The 23,222-nt window shown below is 38.1% G+C and overlaps 1 protein-coding gene across 1 annotated transcript in view; it reads left to right on the plus strand.

Moving 5' to 3' along the window:
• Positions 1–23,222, plus strand: part of Apbb1ip (amyloid beta precursor protein binding family B member 1 interacting protein) — a 102,295-nt gene that overhangs the window by 45,382 nt on the left and 33,691 nt on the right. The window contains exons 2-7 of the mRNA XM_063238044.1: positions 146–217; positions 7,312–7,399; positions 9,554–9,846; positions 14,225–14,302; positions 18,174–18,333; positions 19,773–19,894. Of these exons, the coding sequence (XP_063094114.1) occupies positions 146–217; positions 7,312–7,399; positions 9,554–9,846; positions 14,225–14,302; positions 18,174–18,333; positions 19,773–19,894 (813 nt within the window). The remainder of the gene's footprint in view (positions 1–145; positions 218–7,311; positions 7,400–9,553; positions 9,847–14,224; positions 14,303–18,173; positions 18,334–19,772; positions 19,895–23,222) is intronic.

Consider the following 23,222-nt stretch of genomic DNA (forward strand, 5'->3'; position numbering starts at 1 on the left):
TTAGACAGAGACTGAGGAATCTTTCCTCCTTTTGTGCAGTGCCATGGTCCTGAACTGTCGGTGGATATCCAGATTCAAGCCATAGCAATTATCCCAGGGTAAGCTTTTGCAGACTGCTAACTATCTGGGTTTCTTCCTTTTTCAGATGAGTGAGTCAAATGATGACATAGACCAAATGTTCAGCACTTTGCTGGGAGAGATGGATCTTCTAACCCAGGTAAGCTTCCTTTCTTTACCTACAATTTAGGGCAAAAATGGGATTGTAGAATTCGATTTCAATTTGATAAGAATGCTGTGTTTTATAAAAACTGAGGACTGACAGTATTGTATATTCTTGATGTGACTGTGACAGTAGTGAGGTAAAGATTTTTTTCTGATTCTATCCTTCTGAATTCAGTTCATTTAATATGTTGGTCACATATACACTGTATTTTGACAAGGCTCTTGCTTATTGTGTCCAATAGAATTTTCACCAGGCACAAACCTTTATAACCACCACCATTGAGCAGTCTTCCTTGTGGTTACTGTTTTAAAAACTAGCTGAGAAAATGTCATTTTCTTTAGTAAAGAATTTTTATCAACCTCTGAGGAAAGATCACGCTGTAAAGGACTAAGTGGGGCTACTGTGGCCTCCTGAATGGACTCAGTCCCCTCAAAGGCGTGTGAAACCACTTGGCCATAGGCTGCAGCTCTGCCAAAACCAGACTGACTTAGAGGTCACCCACTGTCAGGTCAGCTGGAGCCCAGGGGCCATAGACCGCAGGGCCACTGACCCAGGCTATAAAATCTGGTGAGCTTTAGTGTGCTTTATAATGTTCTCAGAAATGTTCCTTTGAATCAGAGGGTACTCAGCTCACCATTTTTTGAGCATAATGTCAAAATAAGCATAGTTTAATACAGTATTCCTAAGATAGGGTTCTTGAATTTTCTGCAAAGTAAATAAAGAGTCTGTGTTTTAGAAGACTATTTTAAGAAAAAAATAAAGCAATTTTAGCTAGCATCTATTTTACATTACTAATAATATTTCAAAAAGTTTGGATTCTATGAAAGAAGGGACATCCTTTGATGAAAAAGTACTGAGTTAAAAGGTGAATGTGAAGATGGTGATGACATTTCTAGAGTCAAGGCTTTATTTTTCCCTCCCAGGGAGGAGCAAGTCTGAATAAAAGCTGGTGGTCAGTATCTGTACTTGCAGTATCTTCTGCGGCCAGTGGTAAAGTAACTGTCCTGACTGGCCAGAGTCCAGGTGGTCATCAACCCATGACTGAGTATCGTGACTGTAACTTGAGAGCAGGAGAGAAGAACCTGTTCACAGACCTATCTTCCGTCAGGACCCGTTGGGAGTTTGCACTTCCTTTCATGTGTACAAATGGTTGTAGTTCTTAGCTAATAGAGCTCTCCCAGAAGGTAGGTCCCAAAGTTTCAGGGTGTGAAAAAGGCCCTCCCTTGTCCCCAAGTCTGGGGTCTGTCCTTCAATTTGATCCTTATGAATTGCTTTTGAGGTTATTCAATATTTTTCCAGCCGTTTGAAAATCTCCTGTTGTCATAAGTGAGCAGCTGATCCAGAGGAACACAGGTGGTGATAATGCTATTGAGGTGGAATACAATTTAATGCTTGTAGTGTTTAATGTTTCACTGATTTGCAGGTCTAAAACTGATAATCTGATCGTCTGTTCAGAAGGTTGGCAATATGCAGTGTAGCATCTTTGGGGATCTCCTTCTGAGGGTGGTGGCCTTTGTTGATTCCCTACTGTCTAGTTTCGAAGTCCTGTACCATTTTCATTGTTTCATTTGGTTGGGTTTTACTCTATTTTGTTTTGTTTGATTTTATTATATCCAATGGCATGGGCAGCTATTTCAAAGATAACAAGCCATTTTACTATTATCTTATTTTGAAATCCTTTATTGCATTCATTGTTTTGTTTTTATTGGTTCTGTTCTGTTCTATTTTGGTTAGTTTTTACTATGTTTGAAGGTATCTGCAGCAGTTTTGAAGACAGCAGGAGGCATTATGATAACTATTATTGATTTCCTATTGTTTTGAAGTTGTGTCACACTGGTTTCTTTTGATTGGCTTTGTTCTGTTTTGTTTTACTTGGTTTTATTCTCTTTAAAATAAATTTTTTTAAATTAGAAAAGAAAATCTTCTGTTTTCATCTACATTTGTAAATTTTGCAATTATTCCGTTCTTTCAAACTAGGTTATGAGTGAGATGAATGAAAAAAACTTGGTCTTCCTAACTTCTCAAAATGAGGGAATTAAATATGTGATCATAACTTTTATTATTTTGAAATAAGTTTAAGCTTACAGAAAAATTGAAAGAATACTAGAAAGAAACTATACTTACTTTTCTCCCATGGTTCTCAGTGGTTAACATGTTACTTCATTTAGATTATTAATCTCTCTTTATATATCCTGATAAAGGGTAATTAATGTCTCTTGAATAAGGCAGCACCCTAAAATAAATGAAAAAAATAATTGTTTAATAAATCATCTTGGAATAATGCATACGTGAAATCAAAAACTATACTATAACCTCACATCCTGCACCTTACTGAGTTCCACAAATCTAAAATCTAAATACTGTATATTAAATATAAGAATAAAAATGTAGGAGAAAAATTATATGATCTCTTTTTTCTTTAATTGATACCAGAGATCAAACTCACGACTACATGCTTGCAAAGCAGGCGCTTATGCTGCTGAGCTAAAAATCCCCAGCCCATAAAAAAATTATACAATCTTATAATCTCAAAATATAGATAGCATTCCTAAGAAAGATACAATATACAGAAATACACTGTATTTCATTCATTCTCAATTATGAAATCTTTAAATATAAAATATTTTTATTTCTCCATAGCAAAAAGTAAATCAATTAAAAGATCATAATAGCAAAAATAAAAACAAAACTTAAGGGTTGAATGTAGTTCAGTGGTAGAGCACTTGTCTAGGCATGAGGATAAGCTTGATCCCCAGTTCCAGTAAAAAAAGAAAGAAAGAAAGAAACTTGCTTAATTGGTTACCACTGGAAATTGCCTGAGCCTTAACCTATTGCTGTGAACAGTTAATAAAAAGAGTCAAGCATTTATTTTAATTTCTCTGTAGTCTTAGTTAAAATGCATTTCAGAATAAATAATCCAAGGCTCTTTGTAGAAGAATTCCAGTTAAAATATTGAAATTAAAGGAAAAATTAGAAAATTAAAATGACACGAGTTCTGATGAAGTGTGTTCCAAGCCTGTGGCTTTTGATTAGGTGAGTAATAAATAGTGTCACACTTTGGTCATTTACCTTCCTGGTTTTGGCCATATCTAGCACCACTTATCTTACTATCTTCTTAACATTTGTCTTTGAGTTCTTAACAATTAAACTTTACCTCAAGTAGATTTAATATTCTAATTTAACTTTTTCCTGACAAACATTCAAATAGGTACACAATAATATGCATATTTAATACCTGTGCTTTTGCATGCGCGTAAACTCATTTCACAGGCCACAGAAAATATATAGTGAGAAGCATTACATACTTCACTTCATTTTAGGATTTGAATAATTTTTCTACAATTAAAAGACCTCCTTTATAAGATCAGTTTGCTATTTCTTTGATCCCTGTTTTCCTCCATTTTACTAAAATCCTGTTTTACCACGAATTTAGGCGTGTTTTGTTACAGAACTATGTGTAACTTCACTAAGTAGCAAAGTAAATTATATTACTGAAAAAAATTTATTGAGTACCATAACTGTAGTGCAGAATTCTTAGTTACAATATTAAAAACAAATTCAGTGAATGCATTTTTGTTTGTATGTTATTTCACTAGATATTTTGTCTTGGTATTTGCATCACAGTGTGTCTGTTATGCGTTCATTTTCGAGACAGTTTTTGTATGGTGATTCTGTTGTTACAAATGTATTTTAAGCCAGGCATAGTGGCACATGCCTGTAATGCCAGCACTTGGGAGACTAAGGCAGGAGGATTGCTGTGAGTTCAAGGCCAGCCTGGGACTACAAAGTAAATTCAAGGCCAGTCTGAACTACATAGCAAGAAACTGTCTTTTAAAAAAAAAAAATTTAAGACTGTTATTTTCCCCTACATTTTTGATTCTAACTTGATTGAGCTGATTTTTCTAATCTCTTGATTAGTCGTCACTTTTTTCTGCTAAAATTGTTCATATTTCATTTATTTTTTATTTTTAAATGTACAGCGTTTTCCTCCAAAAGTTTTAAAAATGGACAAGAACATCATTTACCAAATCAAATTAACATCAACAGATACATTCACAGTTATAAAACATTTATGTATGTGGACAGGTAAAATCTTTCCTCCCATTATAGACATAAAAATATTCTTGGAAATTAATTTATAAATGTAATCTGACTGTTAAATCATATAAGATTCTCTTAGTTCCTAGTAAAATAATGTTTATAATAATATGTTCAATGTTGATAATTTATTCTCTTTGATGAGAATTAAACCCAGATCATCATGCATAACTAGACAAATACTCTATTACTGAACTGCTCCCTTAGAGCTGTGACATCTATTTTAACAAACATATTAACAGTAAAACTAACAGCATAACACTTTACTGCATAGTGGCGATTTATATCTTGAAACAGCTTTTCTCTTCCAAGTGGCTAGATATTTCTTTTTTGATTTCATTACGTAAGTCCTTATAGAATTATATATAATATTCAAAATTATAAGAAAAATTTTCTGTTTTCTTAAACTTAGCTCTTTTTCATCATTCTCAATTGATATGGTCCATTTCATGATGTTCATTGTAGAATAATTTTTTAATTTGTATTTTTCTGTAGAGGAAAAATAGCACCAAACATTTTCAACTAAGGTCTTGGTCCTTAAAGAACATATTTAGAGAGAGAAATGTATAAAGAATGAATGGGAATCCAGCTCTTGCACCCACGTGGGCTGCCATCGGGACTCTCCCACAGGTAACCAGCACAGGCCGGGAGAAACAGCCAGCCCTTCACCTACATCCACCCCAGCTGCCATCAGAATTCTCCTGAGAGTACCCCCCTAGTCACACCTTGGAAAAGCCACAAATGTGTAGACAAACCTGCCCTGTACTGCCTCCTGGCAAGCCTAGGTTAGGAGAAACCCAGGTATCTAACCCATACCCCTATACTGTGGATGGGTAGCCAATGTGGGAAGTGCCTGGGACCCCACAATCCACTCATCCAGAGGAACCCAGGAAAATGTCAAGAGGAAAGAGCAAAAGGCAATCTCTGGCCACCAGCCCAAACAGAACAAGTCCAGGAGACATAGAACTGGAACAAAGCAGAAATTACATAGCTGAAATTCTGGGATTATGGCAACTGAAGTGAAGAAACTATTTCATGAGGCTGTAAAAGAAATCAAATCAGAAATAATATCAGGTAAAATAAGAAATAACAGACAATAAAAAGGTAACTGAGTATATCTAAAGAACATAGATTTAAAAAAAGAGCATAGGAAAATGAGGGAAACCTTGGATGAACAATATAGAGAAGAATTGGAATGCATGAAACAGACTCATAGAGGGTAGCCAGGAAATCAAAATCTCCATTGAAAGCTGGCAAAACCACTTGAAAGAAACCAAAGATAGACATTTACACCTTGAAGACAGGATGGCAACTAGCAATCACAAAAAGAAAGATCTCTTAAAAATAACAAGGAACCAGTAAATAACAATTCAGGGGCTAGAAGACAACACAAAGAAAAATAATTTAAGAATGATAGGTGTCAGTGAAAAAGCAGGCATTAACACAAATGACATAGAGACTATTTCTAGAAGTAATAGCGAGAACTTCCCAAGCATGGGAAAAGGACCTGACATACAGATAAGTCAGGCATGTAGAACTCCAGATAGCCATAACCAAAATAAATCTGCACCAAGAGGTATAATAATCAAGATCCCAGAAATTCAGCACAAGAACAGAATAGACTGTTACAGAAAAGAAACAGATCACCTATAAAGGAAAACCATCGCAGACTTCTCAGCACAAACCATCAAATCAAGAAGAGCTTGGAGTGAAGTATTTCGAGTACTGAAAGAAAACAACTTCCAGCCCAAATTGATGTACCCTGAAAAACTATCTTTGAAAATTGATGGAGAAATGATACTTACATGACAAAGAACAACTGAAAGAATTATGACCACCAAACCAACCCTACAAAGAGCACTAAAGGATATTCTAGAAAGAAATAAAGATAACCATGGCCCCAGGAACAGCAGCAAAGTGGGATCACCAAGCAGAGCAGGCAGCTGAATGGAGGGCAAAGGTAGGGAGCCAACAGCAGGAAGAAGCATGGCAGAGACGAGCCAGGGCATGCTGACCATAATCAGTAACGCAGGCCTCAATTAGCCAATAAAAAGAAACACAGGCAGAGCGGATCAAGAAGCAAAGATACATCAATATGCTGTATACAAGAAGCATACTAACTCAAAAGGAAATTCATAGACTGAAAATCAAAGGAAAGAAAACAATGCTCCATCTGACAGTGAACCAGAAAAACAGGAGTAGCTTACCATCAACCACAGAATGGATGAGAAAGACATGGCGTTTTTATAGAATGGAAAGCTACTCAGCTATAAAGAAGGATAATCACGAGGCTCTTGTAGGTAAATGGATACAACTTGTGATCATGCTTTTGGGTGAAATGATTTGAACTCACATCAGTGAATATCATGCTGTCTCCCTAGTTTAAAAACTGAAGGAGTTAGTGGGATCCACAATGTACAACAGATATTGTAAGAGTGAAAAGGGAGAAAATGTCTCAAAGGGTGGTAGCTGTTGTTAATGCCTTATTATTTTGTTTTAAAGTCCTGTAAGGTCATTTTCATTGTTTTGTTTAGATTGTTCTTATACTGTTTTGTTGGTTTCATTTTATTATATCTGATGGCATGCACAGTTATTTTGAAGATAATAAGAGATATTATGGTAGCCATTGTTGATTTCCTATTATCTTGTTTTGAAATCCTGTATCACTTTCACTGTTTTATTTTGATTGGTTTTATTCTGTTCTGTTTTATTTGATTTTATTAGATCTGATGGTATGGACAGCTATTTCGAAGATAACCAGAGGCATTATGACAGCTATTGTTGATCTCCTATTATCTTGTTTTGAAGTTCTGTATCCCTGTCACTGTTTTGTTTTGATTGGCTTTATTCTGTTTTATTTTGTTTGGTTTTATGCTCTTAAAAATAAAAAAATCAAAATCAAAAAGCATGGTCTTTGACTTGCTGGCTAAAATGTGCTGCAGAAATGTTGGCATCATGAATAACACTTGGGCCGGGATCTGTTTTCACAGAGTTTGGGCGTGGACACTCTTCCTCCTCCTGACCCTAAGCCTCCGGGGGCTGAATTTAACTACAGTGTGGGTTTTAAGGATTTAAATGGTAAATATAACAATTTCTTTTCTTACTTTGAATTCCATAATGGTGACTGAAATCTGTATGGGAAGTATAATTTGAATACAGTGGTAAAGAGACAAATACTAAGTCCTGGATTTCAGATTGTGTCTTTTTGTGTCTAGACTGAAGGAAGAGAATTGAATATTTTTGCATGTACTGATGGGAATATTTCCTACTTTTGTAACAAAAGTCTTAAAACAATCTCTTATTTTGAAATAAGAGTTTCTTATTATTAACACGTGGTTTAAATGAATACCAATAAGGAAATGTTCTTAAAAGGATAAAAATTAACTCACCATCATGACTGAAAATGCACATATAAATACATCTAATATAAATATTTTATTTAAAGCATATTGTTTTATATAATTTGCCATATGTGATATGTTTTCATGCTCTATGAACTTGACTCATTTTACTAACAGAAATTTTTCTTGTTATTTAGTGCACAAATAATCCTTAACTCAGATTGCAGCAGGTTTTGTGTAATCACTGCCAAATTAGTGATAATTCACTGGAACTCTTAAAAAAGATTTACCAAAGACTTGCAGTGCCTACAAAAGTGTAAAATAAAAAAATATAAAATAGAAGCCTAAGTACAAAAATCCAGAGTTTCAGTCGTGTTTCTTTCCCTCCCTTGAGTTTCTTCGTTTCTATCATTTTCAGTAGTTTTCATTTTTTTGATATGCCATTAAATATAAATGACTACTTTCTGATAAATTATAATGCAGCTATTCTGACTTCCTTTTTCCTACATTCTTTTCTATCAGCCATATAGATATATATTATTACCAGTCATCTGCGAAATCTCAAAAAATGATAGTCTTTTGTAAATCTATGACAGCAATAGTTACAATGTACTTACTTATATCTCCCTTGCAGATTTCATCTCACCCATTCATAATGTGGTTTTGTTAGGAAATTATGTTACAATCTTACATAACTGTTCTCTGAAAATATTTTAAGTTAATTTAACTTTATTTTATAAACAAGTTATATGTAAAATTGTCTTACAAAAAAAATCTATCTTGTACAACTAGATGACCCAAATTTATGAGTACTGTACACTGGAAGTACTAGTTCTGATGTAATGTGCTCCGTGGTGTTTATGCTGTTTGGTGGTAAATTATTTCACAAAGCTTTCCTTTGTTACTAAGTAGACTTTATTGCTACTGTGCACATTTCATCATTCTGGCTCCTCCTGAGCAGAACAACTAGAACTACCTTCCTCAAAGGTCTCTTCTAGCCTGCCTCCCCTTTCTTTTTTTTTTTTTTTGTCCTTTTCCTTTTTATCGGTACCAGGGATCGAACTCACGACTGCCTGCTTGCAAGGCAGGCGCCTCCCCTTTCTTTGTCACGTTCACCAACACCACTCCCAGCATGCCAGGCTGTCCTGTCACCTCCCAGGGTCATACCTACCGTCTGCCTCCACAGTCTCACACTTGGGGAGAAACACTAAGGTAAACTGGCCCCCTTCTCTTTCACTATGAAGATCCATGTCTGTCCCAGATTATAAAAATTCATTCCCATTTCACTGTCTTCATAAAGTCTTTACCACTTGATCCCATTTAATTTTTTTATTCCTTAACATTTACTGCTATAATTGTTGTTTTTTATCATTAATTGATCTTGTTTTGAATGTGAGGTCTCCTGTAGTTGGGTGGAGAGCCTACAGTTGTATTGAATCCAGTTGATTGAAATTGACTTTCTTCCAAATACATTTATCAGCAAATTGTGCATACTCAGTGCATGAGGAGAACTTGCCTTCTATCCATCCCTTACTTTTCTAAAACCTTAAGATATTGCAGTAAGACATTCAAGAATTCCCACTTACATATCTATTCATATGCTTAGATTTGACATTATAGCTGATGTCTGAGGTGCTTGTGTGGAACACATTTTTCTGTTTGACTTAGAAATTCACTCTCATTAAGCACTCAATAAATTCAGTAATAATCATCTCAGAAATTTCTATGCTGTATATGTGCTGCTGAATAAAAATATTTTCAACTTTTTTCATTATGTCACCAAAGTCAAAATAATTTCCTTCTGCACAAATAGGATGTTTAAAAGTCATCTTTCTTTAGTTTTTTGCGCATGCAAACAGTTTTTTATTATTAATATGGCTTTCTCCATCAGAGTCCTTAAATGCGCTAGAAGACCAGGATTTAGATGCCCTCATGGCAGATCTGGTTGCAGACATAAGTGAAGCAGAGCAGCGGACAATCCAGGCACAGAAAGAGTTTTCTCAAAATCAAAATCATTCAGCGTCACTGGAGGACTCAAATTGCAGAGGTGCTGCCTCTGTAGGTTTTGGAGCAGATGTCACTGCTGTTAGCATCAGCCAGTATGAGGATGAGTTACCACCTCCACCAGCCGACCCCCTGTTAGACCTTCCACCACCTCCACCACCTCCCAAACCCCTCTCTAAGGTAAGTGCAAGGGGCTAGAGATGGTAGGAACACTGACCTATGCTACCTAACACTTGTAACCTTTGATGTGGTGGTTACATTCATAAGTTAGCATGCTCAAAACCCTTGAGATACTAAGAATGAGGATGCCCAGTACACTCATAGCCCTCTATCACAAGAAGCCTAAGTATTATATTAGACAATTTTCTGTCACTATAACTGAAGATCACAGACCAAGTAATGTACAGAAAACAGAGGTTTGTTTAGCTCATGGTCCTAAAAGCTGGGAAATCCAACACTATGGTACCAGTATCTACTCAGGGTCTGGTGAAGGCCTTATGTAGCATCATAGCATGGCAGAGGACATCACATGGTGAGACAGAGCAGACATTTGCATGATAATCCATTAATCCTTACATGGGCTAAACTATTCATTAGAGAAGAGTCCTTGGGACCCAGTTATCTTTTAAAGGTTCCATATGGCCCTGCCTTTTAATACCACACAATCTAAGTTAAATTTCAACGTGGATTTTAGTGAGCACATTCAAACAATAGCAGGTATATACAGAGATCATATCAAGGCCATATTTAGTGTTTATCATAACTTATTTTAAAAGGATACTCATATATACATGCACCATGATATAATCATCCTTTAGGGAAAATATTTTGTTAACTTTGAATGAACTCTTGAACTAACACATATATTTTCATGTCCCTGGTCTATCCTAGTATATAGATAATAAAAGGTATTCGTTACATATTCTCTGAATTGAATTTTTATGACTGTTAGTCCTGTTGAGGGGACAAAAACAGATCTAAGTATCACTCATAATGTCATAGTTGGGAAGGATGTTAACAGGTAGGTATGTAATGAGTGTTTGATAGTAATAAGTTTCTGATCTTAAAGGAACAAACAGCTGGAAATTTCATATTGCTGTTATTTGGCACATTATTTTCATACTATGTCTCTCATAAAAGTAAACCAACTTTTGAGGATTTTTCTTAAGTGAGTTGTCTTAGTTACTTTTTACTCATTGCTGAGACAAAATACCTGGTGCCCAAAGTTGGGGAAGGAAAGGTTTATTTCTTACAGTTTTTGGAGTTTTCAGTCCATACTCAGTTGGCTCCAACATAGGGGTGACACAGCGGGGCTGCAGTTCTTGGTGGCTGAAAACAGCAAGGCAGAAACCAGCAAAAGTGGGGCTGGGGATTTAGCTCAGCGGCATAAGCACCTGCCTTGCAAGCAGGCAGTCGTGACTTCAATCCCTGGTACCGATAAAAAAAAAAAAAGAAAGAAAGAAAGAAACCAGCAAAAGAGACAGACAAACCTTCCTGCCATTACATTACACCCTGGCTCCACCCCTATGTGGGTGGAGCACTGATACCATCAATCCAAGCACTAGACAATGAACCAGTCACAAATGCACAATGCAAACGCATGAGTCCTGGGGGCCACAGACATAAACCATGACATTCTACCCCTGGCACCCACAACTCGTGTACATCTTTTATATAAAAGACATTTAGTCTATCTCTAAGAGTTGCCAAAGTCTTAACAGTTTTAGCATTTTTGAAAAGTCTAAGTCTCAAGTCTCCTCTAAGATCTATGACAAACTCTTAATTGTAATCTCCTAACAAATGAAACAAAGTTAAACATTTTTGAAATGCAAAGGTACAAGATAAACATTACCATTTCAAAAGTTACAAACGGGAATATAAAGCATTGGAAACAAAGCAAGTCCAACATCCAGCAGGGTGAACATTAAGTCCTAGAGTTTTATGATCAGAATTTGAAGCAATCTGGTTGTAAATGCCAAAAGGCTTGGGTGATTCCATTCCCATGGCATTTTTAGGGATTTTAGCTCCTGCAGCTTTTCTCTTAAACCCTCTCTGCTCACTTTTTGTAGCTTTTTTTGAATGATCTATGTTTTTGGCTTTTTTAAACTTTGGGGTTCTCTATTGCACCTTTGGCTTTACCTTTATATCTTTACAACTTGCCCTCTCAGGGGTACACTGCATGGCCTCCCAGGCCCTTTGCAATCGAGGTAGAAGCCATCTTACCCTCAGAATTTGTGCATTTTTTTTGTACCTAAAATCAGCATGATGTTGATGCTGCAAAGGTCTTCTGCCAGCTGGAGCAGCAGCCAGGCATTTTTTTTTTTTTTAGCTGTAGGGATCAGTTGCCAGGATCACTGGGCTCTGTTTACCTGATTGTGAGGAAAAGCTTTTCTATGTTGTCGCCATTTTGGAACCTCATGTGACCTCCATTGCCATTCTGGAGCACTGTGCTCTGTAGCTTTCTCCTCTGAGCAAATTTTTTCACTGTTGCAGTTTTAAGGCTGCAAAGGGTGGAGACCTGCTGCTTCCTGGGATGCTCTGTGGCCAACTTTTTTATCTCTCTGTTTTTCCTCAGCAATCAGAGTCTCAACTCTTGTCTTTATAAGCCACAGCTTTTCTGGAGTTTTCCATCTGGCCAAACTCACAGCATTGTAAATTATCCTGCTGGACTCTTTACTCTTGATTTGCAGGTTAAAGCTGGCTAAAAGCCCCCAACAGTAGCCATGCCACAGCCTCAACATTCGACTGCCTTGAAATTTCCTTTGCCCAATTAATTAGTCCATTGACTTTAGTCTCAGTCTCAGGCAAAGTCTCTAGGCATGAGCAAAATGCAGACAAACTTTGTGCTGAGCCAAACACACATCATGGGGAGTCCAACAACCAATGTAGCCTTCTTCCTAGCAAAGACCTCCCAAGCCTGGTCTTTACCATGAGGCTTTCTATCGGCCTTTTGGTCTCTTGAGCTCTGACCAGAATCTCCTCTATAGAACAGCCTAAGCTGTTCTGTAGAACAGCTCCTTGTATCCAGGCGACATGTCCTAATCTTTCCAAACTCTGCCCACAAGCTATTTTCAAAGCCTCTCGAAAAATGTGATCAGGTATAGTCACAGCAAACAACCCCACTCCTCAGTACCAAATTCTGTCTTAGTTACTTTTTACTCATCATCACTGAGACAAAATGCCTGATGCCCAAAATTGGGAAAGGAAAGGTTTATTTCTTACAGTTTTTGGAGGTTTCAGTCCATACTTAGTGGCTCCAAGGTAGGGTGGCAGGGTGGAGCCACAGTTCATAGCAGCTGCAAACAGCAAGGCAGAAACTAGCAAAACAGTGAGGCATACCTTTGTCCTGCCATTACATTATATGTTGACTCCAACCCTAGGTGAGTGTAGCACTAACACCATCAGTCTAAGCACTAGACAATAAACCAATCACAAACGCACAATACAAACACATGAGGCCTGGGGGCCACCAACATAAATCATGACAGTGGGCCACTGAAAAATGTTTTAAAGTAAGAACCCATCTCTGTCTCCTGTGGCCGCCACAATTGAAGTACTGAGTGGTGATACTCAGTATTCACAACAATGAGCCTAGTCACCTTAGAAATTCCTTCACTGTCACTGGAATGAACAAATTTTAAATATAAGTTAAATAGTCAGACTCCATCATTTACATTGCTATGCTGTGTGCTGATTATGGAATATTTACTTGAAAATTTACAGTCAATGTAGAGCAAAGGCTCTTAAAATAGGACCCATGAAGACAGCAGGAAGCTGTGAATTCCCTGAAAATAAATACAAAGTTGAATTTACTTATGAAACTTTATAGAAATCCTCACTTTCAATATCATTTTATGAGAGGCTTGTGGCAAAAAAAAAAGAACCACTGGTGTAAGAAGATGTGTGTGTACTTCCAAAAACTAGGATGTAAACACAACAGCTCATTTACTTCTCATTGTAAAATAGGACAGCCTTAATAATCCTGTTCTCAGAATATTAATTTGCACAAACCAGAGGAATTTGGGTTCATAAAATGCTCCATTCTTTTTTTCTGACTGCCCATATGTTTGTTCATCAGTGCTTTTTTTTGGTAATTTAAAAATTTGAGTTTGAGTCTAAGTCTTAACTTTTGGGGAGTTAAGAGCCTTTTAAAACTGATAAAACCTAAGAATTCCCCCAAAAGACATTGTAATCCAAGTGTGCATATAATTTTAGGAAGTGCTTGAATCCCATGAGATGATGGGGATCATCTTATACTCCAAGGTTGTTGCCCCTGCTTTGTGAGCTAAGCAGAAATTATTTTGTTGTGGTCCAAATATATGAAGACTTGATATGTTCATCAGTTAGTCTGTCTCGTGTGTCACAGCCCCAGCGTAGAAAAGCTCGCTGCTTTCTGTACCTTCAGGTTAAAGATTTTGGTAGTAACCATTTAGATTCTCAAACTCCAACATGAACCTGGGAATCTTTTGTCACCATCAAGTGACTAAGACACTAGCAACAGGCATAATCACAGACTGGCATCACTCAATGGGCTGTGTGAATGTCTTGCATTGTACAGGAAGAAGAAGAGGCCCAAGCCAAGGCTGATAAGATTAAGCTGGCATTGGAGAAACTGAAGGAGGCCAAGGTTAAGAAGGTAAAACACTGTGACTCATCTAAGCACAAGTGCGTGTGGGGGGGGTATAAATTAATGATATTATAATTAATGATAAAATTTCAAAGGGGACTTCTTCTTTTCCTCTTTTTTTTTTTTTGGTACCAGGGATCAACCTTATGATCTTGCGCTTGCTAGGCAGGCACTTATGCAGCTGCTGCAGCTGAGCCAAATCTCCAGCTCAAAGGCTGCTCACACACATCGCAAGGCTGCCTGTGTGTCTTGCTTTATTTTTCTCCTCAGTGCTTCTCACTATCCAATGTAGCACCTAATAATGTATGTCTTCTATCCCTCCTAACCTTCCTAGAAGCTCCTCCAGGGAAGCTTCTAGTCAAATGAACGAATCAAAGAAAGTGGTTCCTGTGTCGAGTTCTAGCAAGGGAGACAGGAAGAAGTAGCAGCAAGTGCCCTGATCACACTTTTAGATGGACTTGGTGATGACGAGCCCCTCTGAGGAGGTAACTCTTGAGCGAGGGCCTCAGCGACTAGAAGCAGCTGGCTGATGTGGTGTTGGTGAACACCCAGGTGAAACGTGCAGTGAAAGATGATCAGCTACGAATGAGCTTGACGACTGCAAAAAGCAAAGACAGTGTGGCCCTTGTACTATGAACCAGTGAGTAAAAGACAAAGAAGGAGTTGAGGTCGGAGAGGTGGCTGGGAGCCACAGATCTCACAGGCAGGAGAAAAGACTGAGTAGTTTCCTAAGTACAAAGGGATACAGGAGGGTGAGAGTTTTTATAGGGCATGTGAGGCTGACTTTGTGGGTTATAAAGATCAGACTGATTTATGGAAACCGGGTTGTAGGTATAGGGAATGCTAGCAGGATGCCCTGTCCTAAACTCCTCTGCAGCACAAAACCTGACATCCAGGTGGGCACATGTTGACTTCAGTCACAAATAGATGCTAGGAGATCTAGCTAGGCAGCACAGAGTCCTTGATTTTACCTGTGCAGATAGATGAAAGGAAAAGAATAGACCCAGAATTCACAGACTGTTTTACAACACTGGATTGTTTATAAATGAGGCCACACTGTATACATTTTCAGAAGAGAAATAAAAAGAAAAGGTGTCTCATACACAAGAAGGTAGAATAAGCAGCAGATGCAGTCAGCTTGCTCCAGCTGGCCTGTCAGAGAACAGGAGGACACGGCAGCTATCTCCTGCCATCCATCAGAGAGTGAGAGATTTACCATGTTTTGTTTGGATGAATTATAACAGTGAATACAAAGCACAGTCTGCTTTGATGCAGTGAGGAAGATGTAAGACAGAAGCCGCTTTGATGAGTGAAAAAGAAAGGAAATTACCAAGATGAGTTGTGTGTTCTGATTGTAGACCCCCCAATCTACTTTTTGAAGATAACAACCTCTCCATGGCACAGAACATTAGGAAAATAAAGAGACACTCGGACATTGAGAAAGTAGCTGTGAGGTCCTTAAATATAATCTGCAACATGTTTGTAAAGACTCAGAGTCTAGTCCATCTGAAAGACTTTGCTTTCAAGTGTTTCAAGAGTGTTGAAATCATTTATGAACAATGTACATTGCTAGTGCTGCAAAGCTTTTCAAACTAGAAATGGAATCACATTCATTCATTTATCTGTTTGTTCTGACGTTCTGTGACACAGGGGACAATTCTACTTGTTAATCTCACTACAGAAGCCGAAAAAAGGCAATGCTAATGATATGGGGCTAGGATACTTTTTGCCTTTTACAGCTTGCAAATAAAACTTAGGAAAAATTATAAAATTTTTACTATAATAGATTAGAAAATGAAGGTTTTTTCATTTTTGAATTCTTTTGTCCCCATACAATATCATGTAAATATAGAAAGTACTTAGCTTGCAATATCACATCATAACACTGCTATTTTATGTTTTTTTTGTCTTGAATAGAACTACTTTTCAACTTTAATTGTAAGGAAAGCTGTAAAGAATTGTAAATATGGGGCCTGGGGATTTAGCTCAGTGGCATAAGTGCCTGCCTTGCAAGTGCGCAGCCATGAGTTTGATCCCCAGTAGTGCAAAAAAAAAGAATTGTAAATATGATTTCTTCCTTTTAAAAGTCACCAGCCTTCTCTCAGTTTTTGCATTATCTAAATTCTATAATTCTAGATATTCATAAGTACATGTGAATTAAAACCCAGCCTCAAGTTCTGCCAAAAAAATTTTCCATCATTGTGAAATGATGTGTCTTATTACTTCTTTCATCTCTTTAAAAATAAAACACATGTTTCCTTAAGAATTCCTAAGCAGGAATGAAATGTTAGACATCATTAATTTTTCCACCCTGAAGATTAAGTTTTTAAGCCCTAACACTGGTAACATTTCCTAGAGTGCATAGCTACTTTACAGCTATAACTCTCATCAGAAAACAGAAAGAATACCTTCTACAGGAAAATAAATCATGATAAAGACTGCTGGGGAGGAATTTCAGTTTATCTGAGCAAACTTTTATGTCTGTTCCTGAGGTCAGATGAATACATCTTTGATATTGTGGTACTCAGGCCTGTCATTTTAAGTATAGGAAAAAGCAAAGACATGTGGAAAAAGCAGTAGTCCAACTACAGATTTCTGAGCTACAGGTTTCCAAGGGAAAAAATATTTGTCAGACAGAGGTAGAGGAAAGGTCTCATTTGATAGGTCTCTGGAGAGGAAGAATACACGTACTGTGCCAACATCTACATTTTGATTTTATTGTGCATATGTTGGGAAGAGAGGGGCTGAGTGAGTGTTTTGATTTGTGGTCATGGCCAGGCACCTCACCTAAATTCTTATCACCAGGCACATTCTTCTGTAGCTGTCAGTAGCTCTGCCTAGCAACTTACGGGAATGGTACTGTTCATTCTGTTAAGCAGAGTGTTGTGAAGATCACTTTGACGTGAATGGGTCAGGGAGCATCTCAGGACCTAACCCAAACTTTTGGAAAGAAGGCAAATCTATTACTATAATGTATCACTTTTTACTAAATCACTTTTTTAAAGAAGTCTCACTGGAAAGTGATGAGAACCAACACTCAACAATAATGCCACAAATGCATAGGTACCAATGGAGATGCAAACCTAGCTGCATTACTCCATGAATTAATTTTGTTTTACAATGTCAAAATGTGTATGCAAGCAAAAGTTTTAAAATGTTGGCACTACAAAGGCCAGTGCTATCCTGTCTCCTTACTGGAGAAAAGTAAAGTCTGCTTCAGATTTGATAACTGTCAATATGGTTGTGAATTCATTCCTTAGATCTTTTAATGGAGTAAAACATAAGTGAGGTACATCATTTGCCTGTGTGCCTGCAGAACAGTGTGCTTCTCGGTCCACATTCTTTTCCCTTAAAGTCTACCTCTGACCTGCACTCTCCTGTCCACAGTCGGCTTCCACTGTGAGGCCCCGCAGGTTCACTATGCAGTGTCGTGGTGTGCTCTGCTCATTTTCGAAGGATGAGAGATGAGCCACACTCTTTGGCAACATGAAGACAAGCCCAGGCCCAGCTAAGCCAAAGAGGCGTTTTTATAAAGACACTGAAGTAGCTTTTGATTTAGAAAGGTGATTGGCCTCCAGAATGGAGGGAGGATGTTGGGAAAGCAAGAAGTCAGCACTTCTTTGGTTCCATTTGTTCTCTGTGTCCGCCACCAGAATGCAGCCTTTGGAGAGAGGAAGGATTTGGTTTATCATTTATTTTTTTGAATCGGTTTCTCCACCTTAGTGTTCCTGAAATTCAAGTGGGTGACAATAAGCACATTTATGATGTGTTCCCAGGACACGTTTTTGTTTACATTTGCAGAAGAAGTAGCAGCATTGAAACCTTAATGGCCTTCTCCAGGTGCTGAAACTCACTGGCTGCTCTGTGGCTTTACCCCCAGCTCGTGGTCAAGGTGCACATGAATGATAACAGCACCAAGTCACTGATGGTGGATGAACGGCAGTTGGCCCGAGATGTTCTAGACAATCTTTTTGAAAAAACTCATTGTGACTGCAATGTGGACTGGTGTCTTTATGAAATATACCCAGAACTACAGATTGGTAAGTCCTCTCCAGCAGTTTGCTTTATGTGAGACTTTAGTCCATCCAGTGTCCTCTAGATAGCTGCATGTCACTGCCCTTGCATAGGTGAGTACTTAACTCTTTACTTCTTTGTGATAGGGACTTTAGGATTGTAGCAGATGGCTGCACTGTCCTGGATATAAGCATCATTATTGCCACTTCCTTAGTGGCGACATGGGAAATCAAGTGGCAAGGTGATTCTTCTTACTGTTTGCTTAGCAGGCTGAGCAGATGTGGAGGGCCCAGGGGTCTGTCAGCAATGTCCCTTTGGAGGTTGCCTCCTGAGGGTATAATGTGACTCTGTCACAGACCTCATGTCCGTGCTTATCCCTCTTCCTCCCTTTCCACTTCCCAAATCCCTGACAGTCTGCCAAGTGGAAAAGGCTCTGTCCCACAAAGCAAAGGACAGTGATAGAAATTTATGTAGGTTTTGGTTTTTGCAGTACTGGAGATTGAACCTAGGGGCTTTATACTGAGCTACATCACCAGCCCTATTGTTGTTATTACTATTTTATTATTATTATTAATATAGAGTCTCAATAAGTCACTAACTTGCATCAACTCCCCAGAGCACTGAGAACAGGGTGTGCCACCAAGCCTGACTGGAGGACTTTTGTTTGTTTGTTTTTTAAAGCAAGTTAAGCAATTTGCTTTTACTTTTTATTGTTAGCAATACTCCCAGGACCACTGTCTCCCAGGAGTGCTGAGTGGAACACAAAATTACCTGCCTTAGAAGCTTTGCAGTCAAGTATGGTGCCTGTAATCCAAGCACTCAGGATGCTGAGGCAGGGAGATTAGTGTGAGTTCAAGGCCAGCCTGGGCTACATGGTGAGACCTTGTCTCAAAAAAAAAAAAAAAAAAAAAGAGCAGGGGGAAACTTTAGGGGGAAGTTTTCTCTTTTGCAAGAAATAAAGTCTACACTATAACAGCCACTTGAAGTTTTCTTCAGTTCTATGAATCAAGAAAAGAAAAGAAAGCCTTTCTTTATGTTAAGTTTGGTTCAGGTATTTATACACTATAGAGTTTTAAGGTGAGATGTTTTATACCACAAATGATGGATCTCACAATTGCATTCAACCCATGTTGCTGTGTTGTCCTCCCAAGGGAAGTTTGCCTCCATCCGAGACATTTAAATTTTAAAATGATAGCATTTTTTATAAACAGCTTGATAGCAAACCTTTGTCGCTATGTTACAGGTTCTGCTACCTGTAATGTCTCTTATGAAAGGTAAATTAAAACCCTGACACTGACAGATAAATATAGTTGGGACACTCAAAATGACTTTGTGTAAGCATTAAGAGTTTTGGAAACCTTGATGAAAATTATGAACCACTGGTGATGTTTCACTCAATCAAAGCTTCCTTCTCAGTTGGAAATCCTAATGTACTTGGTGTGAAAGAATACTTTTTCTTCATCAGAGAGGTTTTTTGAAGACCATGAAAATGTTGTTGAAGTCTTATCTGACTGGACAAGAGACACAGAAAATAAAGTACTCTTTTTGGAGAAAGAGGAAAAATATGCTGTATTTAAAAACCCCCAGGTAAGATGAGTTGTGTATTGTTAAACTATGTCAAGTATTAAGGAACTTTTTAAATGTCACTTGTGTGCTGACCGTACCATTATCTTCAAAAATGTTATGTATGTATTCTTTTCAAATAAATAAAAATTTGCTGGGCATGGTGGCGCACATCTATAATTGCAGCACTTGGGAGGCTGAAGCAGGAGGATCACTGTGAGTTTGAGGCTAAAGTGAGTTTAAAGCCAGTCTGAACTACAGAAGAGACCCTATCTCAAAAAGACAATCAAATCAAATAAATTTTAAAGAATCAGATAAACACAAGCTCAACTCAGGCTGTATATAAGCAAGGAGCACTGAGATTCTTAAAGGATTTAGAAAGAAAATATCCATCCGTTTATTTTCAGTCAGAACCCAAAACTCATCTATCTATTGTTGTTTGATCTTCCTCTTCTGTCCCCATTTCCACTGGGCCCAGTTAATCATGTGTCCCTCAGTGTCCTGGTGGTTGTCCACTTGTCCTACTGTAAAGATGCTGTGTTCTTTATTGTTCATATTTGGTGTTTATCAATGCTGGTAGTGCCTGAAAAATGTACGTGGGGGAGGAGGGTATTGGGATCTAAACCAGGGTCTCATACATGCTGTGCAAAGTGCTCTGTCACTGAGCTATCCTCCCAGCCTTGTTTGTTTTATTTTGCCCAGGCTGGCCTCAAATTTGTGATCCTTCTGCCTCAGTCTGTCATGTAACTGGGGTTACAGGCATGCACCAGCATGTGCAGTTTGGAGAATACTCTACAACATATTGTGATTTCATACTACAAACAGTGCATATAAGTAAAAAAGATTGTTCTCCATATTCAAAAAATATTTTCAAGTTATATACACAATGTAGACATCTTCCCACTTTGTAAGTTTATAAAAGAAAGCACTATATTACTAGGAGACAGAATTAGGAGACTCAAGAAAAGCATCTTTGTACAAAAATACTCTTTCCCCTGTACTATGCTATTTTCTATAACCTTCTCTAGGTTGTATAGTGGCCAGCTGACCATAAAACAAATACTATTATTCGTACTAAAAATCAAATGCTACAGGTACCAAGTTTTCAACTTATATAACTGCTTTTAATATCATGCTTCAATGCCTGTGTTAATGAAAGTACTAATGAGAGTACAAGCATTCACAAAGAGACACCCTAAATGAATGACTCAAATAAGATAGAAGCTTGTTTCTCTCCTATCCCAGTCCACACATAGGTGGGCATTGCACATAAAATGGCTCAACCATTCTCAACCCTTGCCTTCCATCTCTGGGCCATGTTCTAATCCAGAGGAAGAAGCAAAGAGCCAAGGGTGCACACACCCAGACTTCCACTACATCCCGTTGTCTGGAACATAGTTGCAGGGTGATGCTGAGCTGTAAGAGAAGCCGATAAACATGGTGCCTCTGTGAACCATCATATATCCAGCTGAAATTGAGGCAGGGTCACACTCAGGATCACCATTTTGGATAACTCGTACACAAAGCACCTTTCATATTGGGTCCAGAAAAATGGAACCCAGAAATTGTGCAACAAAAGTTTTGTATAATTAAGATGTGGGAGGGGAGCGGGAATCTGAAGTTTGCCATGATGTCTAGTGAATTAATGCCTATATTGTAACTATAGTCTGTGAATGTTTACGAAGTGAATGTGCCTTGTAACCCATATCAAGACAGAGAACATTAATGGAGCTTTCACAGCCTTTTCTGGTCATTACTCCTCATTACACAGACAAGCACTGCTCTGATCTGTATTATCCTCATTGCTTCCTTTTGAATGTTACATTAAATGGAATCACACCGTAGTTCTCCCTTGTGTGTAGCTTTTCTTCCCCCACTCAACTTTTGATGCATATTGTTGCCTAGGACAGTAGCTTATTCTTTTTCACTGCTATTTAGTAGCCTATTGTGTGGCTATATGATAATATGCTTATTTATTCATTGTGTGTTGATGGACACTTGACTTCTACTTTCAAATTTAAACGAGTAATGCTGATAGAAATATTCTGTGCTTGTCTTTTGTGGGAGACAGGAGAGATGCTTCTTTTACATGTATAGCTCGTAGTGCAATTTCTGGGTCATAGTTTAGACTTATGCTTAGAGTTAGAAGACTATTCTCTATTGTTTTTCTCTCCCCTTAGCATTCTCTGAAAATTCCTGTTGTTCTTCGGTAGCCCTTGTGGATCTTTTTGCTTTGTTTTTTAACTTAAGCTATGCTGTGCGTCTGTTGCACCATCTTCTATAGCTTTAAATTGAATTTTCTCCATGTTAGTAATTTTTGAGCACCTTTTCAGATGTTTTTTTATGCATTTATGAAATCCCCTGCCAGCCCCTTGCGGAGAGGTCTGGATGCCTCTTGTGGCTCCTTCTCTTTTGGATCGTGAACTGTTGCATCCTTCATGACCTCACACAGATGTTTTCCAATCTCGCTTGTCTAAGTTTCAGTGGCACTTTGATCTACTGCAAGCTTCTTTCAAAAGGGGAAGCAGAAACCCTCCTAATGAAATCTTTCAATAATATGTTCCTAAAAATAAAGTAACTAAAGTCTTCTCATCTGCAATTCAGTGTAAAAGCCAAAATTGAAAGTGGTGGCATTTTCTAAAGAGTCAAGTTTTTTCCCAGAGTATATTGGTTACTTTTCTCTCATTGCTGGGACAAAATACCTAACACCCAAAATGAAGGAAGGAAAGGTTTAGCTCACTATTGTGGAGGTTTCAGTCCATAATCAGCTGGCTCCAAGGCAGGGTGGCATGGCACCAGGGCAACACTTCAAGGCAACAGACAGCAAAACCAGCCAGAGCAAAAGAGGGGAGAACAAGCCTTTTCTCTTCCTTTATATAATATTCAGGCCACCACCACCTCATCCCACCCCCACCCTCACCCACCCCCCCACCCCCCCGCCGCCGCCGCCAATCCCCAGGACAGATGTATCACACAAATCTCTGTGCCCTCCTCTTCCACAGGATGAGGATATTTACCAAGTAAGGATCCCTGGCCCTTGCTGAATCTCTTAGTTAAACTTCTAAACTTCTCAAGTTGACACAAAGTATCAACCATAACACAGGGTTTCCTGGGCTGTCTGTGCTATGACCCCTGCAAGAAGGAGGCTTTGTGATTTTGAAATACCAAAACTTCTTTCTAAGTACTACGCTGAGACCCATGGATGATTTGTTCACATAAGATTTATTTGTTTTTGCTAGGTTTGCAACAAAGGACTAAAAAGTCAAGAGAAAAGGCTTTCCAGAAGGACATGTTTATACAGTCACCATCTGGAAATTCATTCATTGAATTGCCTTTGATTTTGTCCTTAAGC

The sequence above is a fragment of the Cavia porcellus genome, unplaced genomic scaffold (genome assembly GCF_034190915.1).
Source record: "Cavia porcellus strain 051 isolate PalLab524CR breed Dunkin Hartley unplaced genomic scaffold, mCavPor4.1 scaffold_27, whole genome shotgun sequence".
NCBI lineage: Eukaryota > Metazoa > Chordata > Mammalia > Rodentia > Caviidae > Cavia > Cavia porcellus.